The sequence below is a fragment of the Pongo pygmaeus genome, chromosome 2, assembly GCF_028885625.2.
Source record: "Pongo pygmaeus isolate AG05252 chromosome 2, NHGRI_mPonPyg2-v2.0_pri, whole genome shotgun sequence".
NCBI lineage: Eukaryota > Metazoa > Chordata > Mammalia > Primates > Hominidae > Pongo > Pongo pygmaeus.
In genome coordinates, this window is record NC_085930.1 from 69,387,922 (window position 1) to 69,405,192 (window position 17,271).

The 17,271-nt window shown below is 45.5% G+C and overlaps 1 protein-coding gene across 2 annotated transcripts in view; it reads right to left on the minus strand.

Annotated features, from left to right (window-relative positions):
• Positions 1-17,271, minus strand: part of LMCD1 (LIM and cysteine rich domains 1) — a 66,676-nt gene that overhangs the window by 21,857 nt on the left and 27,548 nt on the right. The window contains exons 2-3 of one of the 2 annotated variants that reach the window (XM_054481575.2): positions 13,730-13,818; positions 9,085-9,340 (exon numbers count right to left, since the gene is read on the minus strand). In XM_054481575.2, coding sequence (XP_054337550.1) covers positions 9,085-9,340; positions 13,730-13,818 — 345 coding nt within the window. Of the gene's footprint in view, positions 1-9,084; positions 9,341-13,729; positions 13,819-17,271 lie in introns of those variants that run through there. The other variant, XM_054481576.2, reaches the window with a different exon arrangement.

Here is a 17,271-nt window from a genome sequence, read left to right on the forward strand (position 1 = left end):
CATGGGCTACATATGGCCCAGGACAGCTTTGAATGTGGCCCAACAGAAATTTGTAAAAAATTCATAAACTTTCTTAAACATTATGATATTTTTCTGTGATTTTTTAAAGCTCATCAGCTATTGTTAGTGATAGTGTATTTTATGTGTGGCCCAAGACAATTCTTCTTCTTCCAGAGAAGCCAAAAGATTGGACACTCCTGATCTACATGCTACTGACTTTATCTTTTCTTTTTTTTTGTTTTTTTTTTTGTTTTTTTGAGACAGAGTCTCGCTCTGTCACCCATGCTGGAGTGCAACGGCCTGATCTTAGCTCACTGCAATCTCTGCCTCCCGGCTCCAAGTGATTCTCCTGCCTCAGCAGGAGAATCCTCAGTGGCTGGGATTATAGGCGTGAGCCATTACACCTGGCTAATTTTTGTAGTTTTAGTAGAGACAGGGTTTCGGCATGTTGGCAGGTTGGTCTTGCACTTCTGACCTCCACCCACCTCGGCCTCCCAAAATACTGGGATTACAGGTGTGAGCCACCGCACCTGACCCTCTTTGCTTTTCTACCTGTGGCTTTTCTCTTTTCAAATCTCTGATTACAGTTAGACTCACCAGCTACATATGTCAAAGTAGTGTCTCTCAATGGACACAGTGTGCAATAACCCTGCGAAAAATTACTAACATGCAGATTCCCGGGCACCAAGCCCCAATCAAGATCTCCATCCAGTAGGTGAGGTGTGGGGTACAGGAATCTGCATTTTTAATAAGAATCTTGGTAAATCTGATGCAAGAAGTTGGCTCCTGGACTTTACTAGCACTACTGTTTCAATAAAATACTGGCAAACAAAAAAATTAGTGAGATAAACAACTGGGATTCTCAAGCACTGGACAGAGATCTGAGGAAAGGCCAGTGGACGATTCCTAGCTGCTTCAGGCTTTTGCAAAATGAAAGGATTCTCAAGGAAGAAATATGAATTTTGCTAACACCTGAGACCTAAATGAGCTCTTACTCTGCTCCAAGTTATAGTCAGAGATTCACATTCTTGATCAGAATGGTGTAATTTAAGTAGATGTTCATTTTAGATTTGCTGGCTTTGCAACACGAATTTTGTTTCTCTCAAAACTGAATATTTTTACTTCATTTACGTCGTGGGCAACATTCCTAATTAAAAAAAAAAGTCAACCTTGTCTAAAATCGCTTTTTCTTAGAAAAGTATAATTAAATCATTATGGACATAAGGTATTTCATGGTTTATTAATTAAAAAATATGCAAAGGCAACTTCTAATAGTAGAATCGACAAGGTCTCAGGTCAATAACATTTCCCCATTAATATGACTGGTAACTATCTGAATATTAATGTGTTCACAAGTAACTGTCCAATTTGGCCTCATTTATATATTTGTTTTTATTGAACATAATTCTTACGCATAGGTGAGTCCCAGGGACGGGGAGATTAGGGGAAGATACAGGGCAGGGCCACAGCCTGAGAAACTGTGAGAGGCAAATTGTTCATCTTGGACAACCATTTTCCATTTCTGTGCCTGACCCTGACTCTGAACCTTAGCACCCAGTCTCCTGATTCCCAACACTGAGGTGGCTGCTGCTAGGTTCATCCTCCTAGAACCCATCTGGCCCATAGCTTATCACTTGGGGCTGGACTCATTTGGGAATTGTGGGAGTGAACACGGAAATTCATACTGAAATGCATATTGTACAGACCCTGTTGCTGTCTGATTTTAGGAAGCAGTGGTGAGGAAGCTAGGGTTGTTGTGGGGTGGGGGAGTACAAGTCTAGGGCTTGGTACCTGCTGGGATTCATAGTAAATAAATTCTGGGAAACAGCATAGAAAGGGGAAAGGCAGGTGACCTGAGCTCCTGTGGGACTCAAATTGAGGGGTGGCTGCAGATGCCCCATTGGTCACTCTGCCCTAAATCCCAGAGGACACCTATCTGAGACACCTTCTGGCACTGTAAGCTCACAGCATACCCAGCTAATCCCAGGTACGTCTGCACATTTCTGAACGCTTTTCAAGGTGCTTTCTCAGACAGAAGAGACGACCTGGGTGGTGGAGTGTCAGGAAGTCAGGGTTTTAGGTCCAGTCCTCCTGCTGCTCTCTGCGTCAGACTGAGAAAGTATCTCCTGAGCCTCAGTTTCCTCATCTACAAAGTTCAGGGTAGACTATGTAATCCCTAGGGTTCTGACCATCATGAGAAGTCCCTGGCAATCTCACTCAATGGTCACCACAACCAAGAGAGAGAGAAGAGCAATATCACTAACCCGAGTTTACAGCTCAGGAAAGGGGAAGGAGACGGCGGATTCCTGTCAAAGAGGCCAAGATAGTCCACCAACCATGTGGATAAGCAGAAGCCCCTGTGCATCACACAGCTGCAGAAACTTCTGGGAAGGGCTTCGTCCTGACCCCGTCTTAGGAGACTGGGGTATCTGGTAGTTTTCTTCTTGATCAGTATGAAATTACAGGTGGCTTTTAGCACAAATATGTCAGTCAGGTAGGTCTGAAGAATCTCAAACTTTAGGGTGCATAAGAATCACTGGGAGACCTTGTGAAAAGTTTTCGGGGTCTATCCTTAGGTTCTGATTTAGGAGGTCTGGAGAGCCCTAGAAATGAGCACTTTAAGCCAGGAGCGGTGGCACATGCCTGTAATCTCAGCACTTCCAAGGCTGACACAGGAGGATTGCTTGAAGCCAACCTGGGAAACATAGAGAGACCTCATCTCTACAAAATACTAAAAAATCAGCCAGGTGTGGTGGCACATGCCTGTAGACCTGGCTACTTCAGTGGCTGAGGTGGGAGGATCGCTTGAGCTCAGGAGCTTAAGGTTATAATGAGCGATGATCACACCACTGCAGTCTAGCCTGGGCAACATGTCTCAAAAATCTATCTATCTATCTATCTATCTATCTATCTATCTATCTATCTGTCTGTCTGTCTGTCTGTCTGTCTGTCTGTCTGTCTGGTCTGGTCTGTCTGGTCTGTCTGTCTGTCGGTCTGTCTGTCGGTCTGTCGGTCTGTCGGTCTGTCTGGTCTGGTCGGTCTGGTCTGTCTGTCTGTCTGGTCTGTCTGGTCTGTCGTCTGGTCTGTCTGGTCTGTCGTCTGGTCTGTCTGGTCTGTCTGTCTGGTCTGTCTATCTGGTCTGGTCTGTCTGTCTGTCTGTCTATCTATCTGTCTGTCTATCTATCTATCTATCTATCTATCTATCTATCTATCAGCAGTTTAACAGTTTCTCCTGGGTGGCTCTGACACAGGACATCCCAGGGTTGGGGCTTCTCTGGGGGCAGTGAGTGTGGAAAGAGAATGTGACCATCAGAGACAGTGAGAAGTGGCAGCCGGAAGGCCAACAGGCGGGGGCAGGCACAGAGGCCTGCAGAGATGGGTTAGGGTGTAGCCTTGGGTGGCAAATTTGCTCACACCGTCCCCTTCCTATTTCTTGCCCAGGGCCTGCCCCTGCTTCCAGAATCTAAAGAAGGATTTTGGAGAAGTGGAAACAAGAGCTTGGCTCACTCTGCTAGAGTGGGGATCAGGTCTGACTAGCATCTTACTAACACCAAGCGCCGAAACAGCCCCATCCAGGCTGATTCAGCTCATGGGAGAGTAATTGCCCTTCCTGGGAAGACTGCTGACTTCCCCAGGTTCAGCAGTTGAAGGAATGATAGAACAGCCAACTCTTAGGGAGGGCTTGCTATGATCCAGGCACTCTTCCAAGTGCTTCACACACATTAACCCACTTAATTCTCACAACCACCCTCGGAGGAAGGTACTAATGTTACCTTTTGGAAAACAGAGGCACAGAGAAGTTAAGTAACTTCCCCAAGGTCACACAGCTAGTATGTGATGGAGACAGCTTTGAACCCAGCAGCATGGCTCTCAAGCCCTTCTCTGCTGCCTCTCTAGAAGATGGATGATTTTCCAAGAGGAAAAATGTTCCCCAGTCTCTGGAGGCATTTCCTTTTGTCAACATTTCAGAGTGAGCGGGCTGTGTAAGCATCAAGTGGTAACAGGATCCCCCATTCCCTGGATGTGTCTGTTTCTCTGGCTTTCCAGGGCCTGCACCCTTTTCTTCTGAGCTTTACAATAAATGGTGTGCTAGGGATCCTGGGGCAGCGGCTTCGCCAGCCAGATGTTAGTTGACCCCTGAGTTCACGGTGTCCTTTCACGGCTCTGCACTGGCTTTGGGTGTCTGTGGCTGCAGGGCTAATGTGCTTCCTGGCTGGAGCCTTAGAGAAAGGGAGTTTCCCTTCCCAAGGACCCAGTGATCCTTTTTCAGCTCAAAGCTCCAGCTGGGGCTGGGCATGGTGGCTCATGCCTGTAATCCAAGAACTTTGGGAGGCTGAGGCGGGCAGATTGCTTGAGGTCAGGAGTTTGAAACCAGCCTGGCCAACATGGTAAAACCCCATCTCTACTTAAAAACAACAACAAAAAAATTAGCTGGGCATGGTGGTGTGTGCCTATAGTCCCAGCTGTTTGGGAAGCTGAGGCACGAGAATCGCTTGAACCCATGAGGCGGAGGTTGTAGTGAGATCAGATCCTGCCACTGCGACAGAGGAAGACTCAGTCTCAGAAAAAAAAAAAAAGTTCCAGCCTCTCCGTCTTTGCATTGTCAATGCCACTGCATCTAGCTGCCACTGGTGTGTACTTTGTGATGCCTGGCCTTGCCTGGCTGGTCTGAGACTTCCACCACTGCTCCCTATTCACAAACGTTGCTAATCAAGCCCTCAGAATCCCTCTTAACACAGCCCTCCAAGCAACCACTATTGACTGGCATGGACTTGGGAAGGGGATGACAGCGACAGAGGTTTGGGCTGGAGTCAACCACCTGGCACTGCTCTGACTCTGAAACAGAATCTCCCAGGTATCTCTCTGATACCTAACTACGTCATGTTATCTACATCTGATACCTGACTACGTCATAGGAGCTAAATCATGTTCCCATAACCTTTAGCAGGAGGCATTTTCTCAGACCAGTTGGAAAGGTTGGTTTAGGTTTTATGTTTCTCCTGAGGACCTTTCTTGATTTTTCTTTTTTTGAGATGGAGTTTTGCTCTTGTTGCCCAGGCTGGAGTGCAGTGGCACAATCTTGGCTCACTGTAACCTCCGCCTCCTGGGTTCAAGCGATCATCCAGCCTCAGCCTCCCCAGTAGCTGGGATTATAGGCGCCCGCTACCACACCCAGCTAATTTTTTTATTTTTAGTAGAGAGGGGTTTCACCATGTTGGTCAGGCTGGTCTCAAACTCCTGACCTCAGGTGATCCACCTGCCTCGGCTTCCCAAAGTGCTAGGATTACAGGCGTGAGCCACTGCACCTGGCCCCCTGAGGACCTTTCTGAGTTACTTGGTGCTCTGCAACCTGGTTGGGACATGTTGGGTGGAGAGGTTCCAAGAATCTGCCTGTATCAGGAAAGAAACTAAAAATGCAAAGCAAAGTGGAAGGGAAGGCACTCCCGTACCCTGGATTAGGCAGTGAAACACACATGGGCTCTGGAATCCGGAGACCCTGTTCTGATTCTTCTCTTCCTGATTCTCTGCTGGCAGCCAAGAACAGTAAATGGGCTTCATCTGACAAGTCAACCCCAGTCCATAGTGGTGACCTAGAGTGCTATGTGAAGAAGGATCCTGAGGGCCGATAAGAAGTCAATGGGAAACAGTACTCTGACTGATAAGCAATGCCTGCCATGGGTCTGGAAGCAGAGGGCGAGGTATGAGTAAATGCCACCCCTGCATTGGCTCCTCATGGGCCTCTGTCTGCTCCTCTGTAAAATGAGCCTGTAACATACTCAGCACATAGGGAGTGGTGAGATGTTCATGAGATACACATACAAATGCTCAGTGGATGCTGGTTTCCTTTGTCTTCTCCCTCTTTCCTTCCCCCAAATCCTGGCAGCTTTCAAAGCCACACTCAAGCTGCTTCCTGTTCATGATAGCCTTCCCTGAAAATGCTAACCCAGGGTATCTGCTCCTTCCTGCCTCCCCTCCCACCTGCCAGTTCGCCTGGCCTGGCCTGGATTGGTAGGGAGGAGCCCAAACTTTGGTGTCAGGGTAGCCTGAGTTCAAGACCTGGCTCTGTCACTTAAATCGGCTGTAGGACATTTGGCTAGCTGCATCGTTGCATCATCTCTCTGAGCCTCAGTTTCCTTCTTTGTAGATGAGGGTAATGATAGTATACTTCTAACAGTGCTGGAAAATTAGATGAGATTGTGCATGGATAGCTCCTAGTATAGTGGCTAGCACACAGTAAATACTTAACAAATATCCACAATTAGGCTTATTGTTATCAGCATTTGAAGGCTTAAGAATTGCTCAGGCTTTCATTCTGGTTGCAAAGGATGAGAGACAGCAAAATTCGGTTCCATTCCCAAAATATAATCAGTCTTGATTATTCAGTAATTAAAAAAAAGTTGGTCAATTCCCACCTATGAGTGAGAACATGCAGTGTTTGGTTTTCTGTCCTTGCGATAGTTTGCTCAGAATGATGTTTTCCAGCTTCATCCATGTCCCCACAAAGGATATGAACTCATCCTTTTTTATGGCTGCATTGAACAATGAGAACACTTGGACACAGGATGGGGAACATCACACACTGGGGCCTGTGGTGGGGTGGGGGGCTGGGGGAGGGATAGCATTAGGAGAATACCTAATGCAAATGATGAGTTAATGGGTGCAGCACACCAACATGGCACATGTATATATATGTAACAAACCTGCACATTGTGCACATGTACCCTAGAACTTAAAGTATAATAATAATAATAATAAAAATGTTGGGAAGGTGAGTGGGAAGGGGGAGTTGTCCAACCTCAGAAATGGGACTTGCCCTGGATGTCCAGATGCAGAGCAGACAGAGGGGTTCTTTATAGCCATGTGGTTTTATGAGCCAGCATTAATCACTGCCTGACGATGCCTTCCCCTGATTAGTCTGGGGTCAATGTGTTTGGGGTTTTCACCAGTCGGTCCCTGACGCCCGCAGCCAGCTCTTTCATGAGCTGCTTGCTTTAGTTTCCACTGACATCCTTGAGACCTGCTTGATAGCTTACCCAGACCTGGGGCTGGAGGGAGACCTGAGCTCTGAACTACCAGGCATGTCCTGGCTCTGCTGTTGTTCTGTGGCTACACTCTGTGGCCCGGGACCAGCCCCTGTCTAGCACTAAAAACTTTTGAAGGCCAATTAACCATTCTGTGTTTCCTTACATGTAAAACAACTCCGCCTTACAGGGTGATCGAGTTCATGGATGCTGAAGTGTTCTTTTAAAATGTGCTTTTGTTTATCAGAAAGTACAGATTAAGAAAAAAATCTTAGTCTCTCTTCACTTTATCTGGAAGGGATTTTCCCCCCTTAAAGCAACAGCTTAGAACTGTGCCTCTCAAACTCTCTATGGCGAAGGATCAAGGTTTGTTTGTTTTTTACTTATTGCAGAGTGATTTGTGGTCTCTCTCATGTGATTAGAATGTAGTGCATGCCCCATAAGATTTCAGTGTGAGTCTTACCACAGTGGAATTCTGTTCAATGATATGAGTTCTCATCCCATCACAGTTGCATGTCAAATTGCAATTTCTCTACTTTTTTCATTGGGTCCAGGTCACAAAGACTGTGTGGAAGAGCTCCAGTCCACAGCCCACACTTGGAGCATCTCTGGCCTAAAAGGTGACATTGCACTAACACTCGTCACACCTATCCTGCACACTGCACCATCCTGGGTACAGGGATGTTACAGTTTACAGGACAGGCAGGGTGTCTGCCCTCATATCTAGACACAGAAAAAAGATAATCTGCTTGCAATAAAAGTTGTTAAAGAAACCAAAAGAAAGAAAAAATGTGATAGGATGGCAGGTGACAAGTATTGTAAATTGAATATCTGGAGAAGGACTATTTGGGAAGAGCAAGGAAAGAATCTTTCAGAAAAGGGGCAGGACGTGAGAAGGCCCCAAGGAGGGCAGGAGCTTGGTGTGTTCTAGCACTGGAAGGAGGAAGTCGGAGTGTCATAAGGTGTTGAGATGTTGGGAATGAGAGCACAGTGATGGGAGCCATGGAGGAGCCTGAAGGATAGGGCCATGAAGGGCTCCAAGGTCACTCCTTTTCTTCCAGCAAATATTCAATTAAATGCCATGGTTGCACTTTTAAAATTGTTGAACCTTCTACAAACTGTATTAACTTATAGAAATCATCCAGCCTCTTGTTACTCCATGTGTGAGGTTCTGGGGACCAGGAGCATCAACATCACCTGGGAGTATGTCAGGCGTGCGGTATCTCAGGATGACCCTAAACTTGCTGGATGCATTTTGATGAGCTCCCCAGGTGATATCTACACATGTTGAGATTATAGGAGCCCCGATCTGGTGCACTGGATCTTGAAGGTGGCTGCATGGGGAGTCATTTAAAATGGTCACATCTGATGATTTGGATTCTGTAGTCTGGAGCTTCTGACTCAATGGTCTGGGATGAGACCTCAGTATGGAGACCTTCTGCAGGTCCTGGGGATTCCAGTGAGCAGCTAGGGTGTAACCTTGTGTGAGTCACTTGCTCTCTCTGGACCTGTGTCCTTTCCGCCCTCCTCAGGGTTTCTCTGATCATTTACTTGAGATTTCTCTGGTTGCTTTTGTTCAAGGTTGTATAAAACCAGTTTGGTTCTCCCTTCTAAGACCAATAGGTTTCAGCATTTAGGCAGAAGAGAGCTGTTTCTCTGCTCTCCTACAGGTTTGCAAAGGGCATATCCCAGGCTACTTCGAGGGAAAATGAATATCTTGCAGATGGAGATAAGCACTCAGAATTTTGAGTGATAAACTGTCTCCTGTTCAGAAGTGAGGAGCCCAAATGGAACAATGAATGTCCCTGTACTAGAGCTGCAAGGCCTCTTGTGGTCCATAGGAACACCTCTACCTATTTCATGGATAAGGAAAACCGAGGCCCAGATAGACTTCATTTTTCAACATCACATGATATAAGGGCAGGGCTAAAACCACAGCCACTCCTGTCATTTTTGTGACCTTGATCTCTTGCCACCCCATGTTTGAAGTTCAGAAACACTTGACATGGCTAGTATTTATGAGGATAGGAAAACAACTGTTTGGTTGGGGAAGCTCTCTTACCAGTTTCTGGGTGACTCCAGGGGGAGCCCACTCGTAGGTGATGGTGTCAAAAGTGGGATCTTTCCCAGTGGCAATAGGGTTGGTCATGATCATCCGGTTCCTCTTGTAAATCCGGATGCCGTCACCGCCTTTCACCCGAGCAGTGAGGGTGGAATACTTGGAGTCCATCAGCAAGCGGCCAATTTTCCGATCGTCTTCTAGGTCGGAGGTTAGGCAGTGGTCCTCTTGGCTGCATTTGCAAGACTTGCATATTTTCCTGGGGGTGGGTGGATGGGGACGAGTGAGATTAACCTCCAGGAAAAAGAGGCAGATTCTCCTGCTAGCAGCATCTACCCTTTTGAAAGCAAGCTAAAACTTTAAGTTGGAAAGGTTAGCAGCAGACAAATGGTAACCTGAGACAAAAAGGCCTTTGGAATTAGGAACTGCATTTGGGAAATGACAGTGTTTGTATTAATCTATCAGTGAGGAATGTAGGATATAACTTGCGCTGGTAAAAAGAGTGGCATGTTTTCCCTCCTGGTGGTTGCCACGGCAAAGGCTGATTTGTTCATCAGAGATGCTCTAAAGCTGAGCTGCAGTCTGTGTGGCCCATAGCCTAAACTTGGCCCACAATCTGCTCTTGTAAATAAAGTTTTATTGGAACACAGCCATGACCATTCATTAACATATTGTCTGTGGTTGGTTTGGGGCAACAACAGCAGAGTTAGTAGTTACAACAGAGAGTATCTGGCTCACAAAGCCTAAAATATGTACTTACTTTCTGGTCCTTTACAAAAAAAGTTTGCAAACTCCTGCTCTAAAGAATTATTAAAATTGTTTTCCAAGATCATAGCCTTGGAGCTTCAGCAACTTTTAAACTCTTTAGCATAAATACTGCCGTTAGAATGCGGTGAATATTTTCTTCAAGAAATTTGTGAACAGGACCCAGCAGGGAGAGAGCTCAGAAAACCCCTCTGGCTGGGGAGATGGATGTTTGTTGGGAAGGCTTTGTCAGAAGAAGGAAACACATCCTGGGGAGAGTTCAGATTTACTAAAAGGCCTCATGCTTCTCTTTGACAATTAAAAACAAAAATCTGTGGCTACTTGGTGTCATGCTGTTAAGGTTTAGAAATCAAAACAGTTCCACGGTATGAGAGGAAAATCGCTCCCCTCCGTTTTCGGCCTGTCACCATGGGCAGGCTGTGCTGGGTCTCAGATGCTCTTCTGCATGCAACTTGAGAGCTTGTTAAGTAAAGTGAGCAATGTCAAGGCCAACTGCAGGGATGAGGGAGGCCCAGCAAGGGAGGTCACTGCAGCTGAATGATCAGTAAGGCTGAGGGAACCCTCCTTTTCCCTCCTACACTCAGGAGGTAAATACGTCTGATCGAATATCACAAATGTTGATTGTGGGGCTAGTGGGGGCAAGCCTTGATGGTCTGCATTAGTGGTTCTCAACTAAGGTCTATTCTGTCCCAAGGGACAGAATTAGCAATGTCTGGAGACATCTTTGATTGTCCCAGTGGGGTAGAGGAGTGCTATTGGTGCCTGGTGAGTAGAGGCCAGGGATGCTGCTAAACATTCTACATTCCACAGAATAGCTCCAATAACAAAGAATTATGAGTCCCAAAATGTCAATTGTGCTGAGAGGTTGGGAACCCCTTACTGAATATGAAGAGAAGAAGGCCTTGTTGTGACCTTTAAGGAGCTTACAGTTGGGATGGGAGAGGGAGAGAAAGTCAGATGGAAATTATATAAAGTAGAATACATTCAGGGCATAAGAGAGTTGCCTATAATCTGGGGATAGTTCTACTGGCCTGGGACAGTTCTCCAGGAGATTAGTATGTGGTACATAGAAAAAGGCTTGGTGTTTAGTGGTCATGAGTTTGGAAAACAGTGGGCTAAGGGAGGTTAAACACCTCTCTTTAGTGCAAAGCTACTCCTTTGACTTTGATACGGTGATGTGCAGCATGACATTTTGAATGCTACTGGAGAAGCTTGTAGTACAAGTTCACATTCAGTGGGCTGCAATTTGAGAAATGTTAAAATTGACAATCTCAAGGACATGTTCCAGTAGCAAAAAGGAGAAAATGACCCTAAGGGTGCTGCAGGGAATAAATGAGAAGGTTTTCCTTCTCAAAAAAAATTAAATAAATAAAAATAAAAATGGGTTGTTTTGTTTTGCATTTTATTCACAATAAATAATATTCTCTTGCTTATCCCTTTACAGAGCCAGGCATGAGGAGCCTGCTTCTTTAAGAAGACAGGCACTAGGCAGTATCAGTGGTTGACAGGTAGACAGTGAGAACAGCAGGGCTGGAAGTAGAAGGAGAAGGAAGAGGCAGAAAGTGAAAGAAATCCTGGCATGGAGGGACACAGAGGAACCTGACTCTTCAGTGTCCCATCTGACCTTCTGACCTCCCCAATACTTTCCATAAATAGAACTAGATGAGGAGGCTGCCCATAGCTTTTTCAGTTAATGTGGAATTTCAGGATGCTAATTAGAGAGGCTGGGAATGCAAAACATTTCAAAACAAAAAAAAGTTAACAGATCTGAGATTGTTCCTTGAAATGGTGTCAACACAATTTCTCCTTTTACTCACACTCTTCATGTGGCCAGGCACATTTCTGGGACTTTATAGATGAGGGATACTCCCCTCTCACCCCACCCCACTCTTTCCAGGTGCCCAGATTGTAGACGATACAGGCACACCCCAAAATATACTCAACGGTATTAAAACGGCCATTTCTGCAATCTGTCATTGGTAATCTGGGACTGAATTCTGTCCTGTGATGATTAGTTGAAGGGCTTTCCTATTAAACCATGTTGGTTGGCACTTTGGTCATTTAAATGTCTTTCAAACAATTGAGAGTTTAAAACCTGGAGCATAAAAATGTTTAACAGGATTTCCCTCCTAAGCTTCTATGATGTTACTGCTTCAATTTGAGTCTAATTTAAGTCCCTATTTGGATTCTTCAAACCAAGGATGACATTTGATATGCAGGACCTGCAAGCTTCAATCTGTATTTCTCAAAGCCAAATTCACTCAATGTTCAAATCACTTGTACGATGACAAGGAAATGGAGGTATTAAAACAATGCTAAGAGACTTCTGCTTGTAGCCATGAAAAATAGGGTCCAGAATTGTCCTCTCTTCCTAAACAACTGGAAAACCAGAAAAAATATACCAAACTATCATTTTCAGATGTTGGACAGCAGGGAGCACAGGACTGTGGTCCTTGAGAGAAGGGAAAACTGATTGAATTGACTCGGTGGGTGCATTTAGATAACATTTTCCCCTGGCTCAAGAAGTATAAAAGGAGACACCCTAGCTGTCTTCAAATTGCTGAGGAGGAATCAACGCTGTCCTGAGATTCTAAGGGAAGATTCAGGACCAGTGGGGTTGAAATGATAAGGAAGTTGACTTTCTTTCCAGGCCATAAAGAGCTCAAATGGCCAAAATAGAAGTGTGGAGAACTCCTCTTAGGAGTGTTTAAATTACAGAAGGAATTTTTGAAGGGGATAGAAGCCTGAGTTGGATGACCTTGAAGGTCCCTAGCAATCAGAAGACGGTGCGAGCTCCTCTGAGGTTGGGAACTGTCACGGAATGGAGTTAGGGAACAGTGTTCTGCTCTGAAAGCTCATAGCCCTGTGTACTGCAGAACGGTTAGGAGCATGGGATTGGGATTCATGCAGATCTGAGTTCAAATCCTGCCATCTGGTAGTCGTCTCCCCATTGCCTACCTTCAATGTCCTGATCAACAAAATGGAGACACTAATACCTACTGCTCAGGTTTATTTCAACATTTAAATAAAAAAGATTTCATTCAGTTCATAAGTGGTTATTTTTATAATTCCCATCTCATAATGGAAGTCAGCATTGCTGCGAAAACACCTTCCAAACTTTGTCCCCCCACTGAGTGCTCAAGGCAACACTACAGCAGTGATGATAGAAACTCTTTCTTTGCTATGTGCTCCACAGAACTTAACTTTCCTCTCCCAGGGCTGCAGGGACAGACTCACAGTCTGTTCCCTGCACACTCCAGAGGTGCCGTCCACATAGATGCTGACATGAATGCTGCCCAGGGACGCTGCAGTGTGGCAGCCTCATTCTTGTCCTCAGAATCCTCAGTGGAAAAAAAGAAAGAAAACCTCTGCGAATCCAACTCCAGCTGGATCTTATGGTCCTCCTGTGCAGATGTGAATACCAGGTCCTGGTTTTTAAGTATTATGGACAGAATGACCTCTCTTTCTGTCCCAGGGGCCACTCTAGACCAAAACCCATCCACAGCAATGTTGGCGCAGTGGGGGGAGATCAACCCCATCCACCAAACCCCGAGGCATACCCTGAAGGCACAAGGGACCAGCTAACCTCTGCCTGGGTCTTCCCAGAGCAATTCTTGCTGGGCTGGGCTTGGTGGACTCTACCTTGAAATGGTTTAGGAAGTGCTAAACTCCTTCTTCACATCTCTACTGCCCCCGCCACCCTCCCCCAAGGACTTTTTTTGTTTCTGAATTGGACCAAGCAGGAATGCCTTCCCTCTGCAGCCATCCTTCCCTGACAACGCATACAACCAAAGCAGTCTCAGCGAAGAAAGCAACCAGGGTTCCCCGAGAGGACAGCCAAGTAACAAAGGCAGACAGGGACCCTCCTGACAAAATCTGTTACCTCCATGAATGTGGCTCGAAGCCCGAACATGTCCCCTTGCATCCCAAACATGCCACACCTCTTGCTGACTGCAGCTGGCCCAGCGACATCTGGAAAAGGAACAGAAAAGAGGGTGTTTTCCTTCCAAACATCTTGGACTGGAGATGCTTGACCTCTAAAAGACTTGGCATGCTGGCAAAAGGACTGTGTGGGGTTCAAAGGGCTTGAGATCAATAAGCCATCACAAACTGTTTACCGGGAACTGAGAAGACCAAACGGGAACATGGAATGGGGCCAGAGGGTAGGCAATTGTGGAAGGGTGGGGCTCTTCCCAATAAGAATGCAATGGGGGTTATTTCCCAGCCTCCAGTGCTGTTTCAAAACAGCAAGACTGGTTGGAAACGCCCTGCTGTGAGTGACCATCTATCTATTCCATCCCCTACCCTCACCCACTCTCACTTGTCACTGGAATGGAATCTTCAGTAAGTGTCTCCTCTCCCTCATTTATTTGTGATTTATTGATAGAGTGTGATTAAACCAAAGCTACAGGCACAAACAAATGTGCATTCTGCCAAATGTTTATAGCTCGAAGCATAACTTAAATATTTTGCTAAAACATTGAAAAACCACATGAGCACTTAAAATCTCCTTTGGAAGGAGAACAATGCATGAGACAGGTTTTATTACTTGCTACCAGCCAAAGGTACCAAAAGTGCATTTGCTGCTGCTGCTGAGGTGTTTAAACCCAAATGGCATCTTCAAACCAGAAGCATCACCTGGGAGCTTGCCAGAAATACAGACCCTCAGACCCGACTCCAGCCTGTTTGAATCAGAATCTGTACTTTAACAAAATTCCCAGGAGATCTGCATTACATTAACATTGGAGAAGAAGTGGGTTAGTAATATGGATCTGCTGGCTGAGAAACTTACCCAACTCTCCACTGGGGTTGGGGTGGGGACGACTTGGTACAGGGATGTACTTTATTATGATTTCACCTGAAGCAGGGCTCAATCAACTAGTAATGTAAAGGGATAAGCTTCTTATCCAACAGACATACCATTTATTTAGCATCTACTATGTACCAGACACAGGAATACAATATAAGACTTAGGTGTGCCCTAGTGGAACTCATGGTTAGCTAGGGGGATATGGAGAGAAAAACACATTCATCTCCTGCTCCTGTAAGGGGCAAGTCTGAGGTAAAGGAAGCTGCATGTTGTGGTAGTAAAAAAGGCACGAATTTTGGAGTCTGAGAGACTTGGACTCCAAATTGAGCTTTTCAGTAACTTATTGCCTGCCAAGCCTTGGACATACTGAGCCTCAGTTTCCTTACCTGCCAAGTGGATACAGAGATAATATAGTAACGTGCAGGACCACATTAGGCACTAGACATGGTAACTGCTCTTATTTTGCCACAGATTTTAGAAGCACAGGGGAAGGTGTTAATAAATTCATATGGGAAATATGAGTTTATTAGAGCAGACTACTTCTTCTTAGAGGAGGTGACTTTGGATTTGGGCTGTGCAAGATGGATAGGCAGAAAAGGGAAAGGAGATGCCTAGCAGAAGGAAGAAAATGTGCAACTTAAAAAAGGTATGAAAGGCACGATGAGTAGGGTATGCAATCTGAGCATGTCCTTTGGATGCTACTAGTCTACTCTCTTTGCATTTAAGAGGGAAGATACAAGCAGTGAAACTTGTGAAGCCATCCTCATTGCCAGTGGTAGAATTCAGACATATGGAAAGAGACAGCTGTCCTTCACAATACTTCTCTTCAGCACCAAATCTTCTCACAATAATGCCTCACTCCATGCCTTCTATTTGGTGACTGCTGTGTATACCATGTCCCCACACACTTTGTCATTTTGTTCAATACATATTTACAACTTCAGGGAGTGAGAGTCATGTTGCACATATGTGGAGTGTGGAGGGAAGCAGGTTTATATTTAGGCCTATTCAATGCTAGATTCATGTGAAAAGTGAAAATTAAGACAACATCCACTGCTAACTCATTCTCCTAAGCTGGGGGCTTTCTTTCACAGGTAGGACTTTGCTCCCTAAAGCCACTGGCATATAACCTTGCTCATTTCCACCTCTCCTTCTTGACACCTTCAGTTCTCCTAGTTGAAATGCAGTGATCCTCACACACTTACTATTGGAGTCATTCAAAGTTTATTTTGAGAGATATACAACTTGCGAATAAGGCTTCATTATTGGACCATTTCAGATATACTCAGAAGGCTGGAAACCGGAGAGGTAGGTGGAAGCATTTCCAAGTGGCAAAGCACCCTGCACACTTCAGCTTTATTGTTCTTCTAATGAGAGGCTGATTTAACCCTCATTCTACAAGGGGATTAGTTCTGATGCTTGGCTTGGAGAGTGGAGCTGCAATCTGTCTACAAACTCGGGGTTTGATTTAGAAATAATGATGTAGGTAGGTAGCACAGCAGAGCAGAGCAGAGCACTCGCCAGTGATGCGGGGGTCTGGCCTTTGGGTGCCAACTTTGGCATTTATTAGCTGTGTAACTGGAGACGAGTCATTTCCTTGCCCAGCCTAAAGCATCTCCTCTGAAAAATAAGGAACTGGCTTGCACTTGGGTTGCCCACATTCTGTTCTGCAGGATCCTCACTTGGTGAGATGTTACAAAGTGGTTCCTGGTTGGGAGTGGGACAGGGAATTACCTGATCAAATACAAATGGCAGGCACTGGATGTGTAGAGGCTCCCGAGCCTTTAACAGGCAAGCCTACGTTAGAAGCAAGAAACGAGGTAGAGAGCAAGCAACTGTTTCGGGTTTGGAGACCCAGGCTTTAGTCCCAGGTTTTAGTCCCAGTTTTCCCCCTTTCCTCCGCTGTACTTGGGCAAGTAGGCTTGTTGAGTTCCATGACCTGCGTCATGGGGATACCAAGAATGCAACTTGCCTTGCAGGGCTACCAGGAGGTTAAATGGGATGCTGCCTGAAAAGGGCTTGGCACACACTTATCATGCACTGAGCGTTTTTTGTTGTTGTCGTTAATTACATCTTGTGAAGAAAAGTTTGAGAGACCCTGAATTAGATATTCTCAACACATTTTTTTCTAGCTTCAAAATGCTAGGGGACTTCAGAGGAACTATTTTTCCTAAATACACACCCCCTATACTTTCTTATTCTCTACTTTTTTGACTTGTAAAAAGAGTTGCCTCTCTGGCTAGGTTTTCCTACAAAATGTAAAAACAAAATAAGCTCACACATGTCCCATACTTAATGATTAACTCATTAAGCAAGGCCATCCCTGGCCCTTTGCCCTGGCGGTGCTCTGCTACCCATCACCTGAAGAGAATCAACGTTAAAATCTCAACAAGCACAAAGAAAGCCCATGCAGTCAGGCAAGTGAAGATGCAGGCGATCTGGCCTAGTTGGGCAAGAACGCTAAACTAAATGGAGGTTCAGGAAGCAGAGAGTTGGCCCTGGTCTCTATCTGCTAGTGGGATGGTTTCCATGGCAACAGAAGTATGTGGGAGAGAAAAATAAATGGCCTTGCAAGGAAGAAATTGATTCAGGTCATCAGGCCACACTTGCGGCTA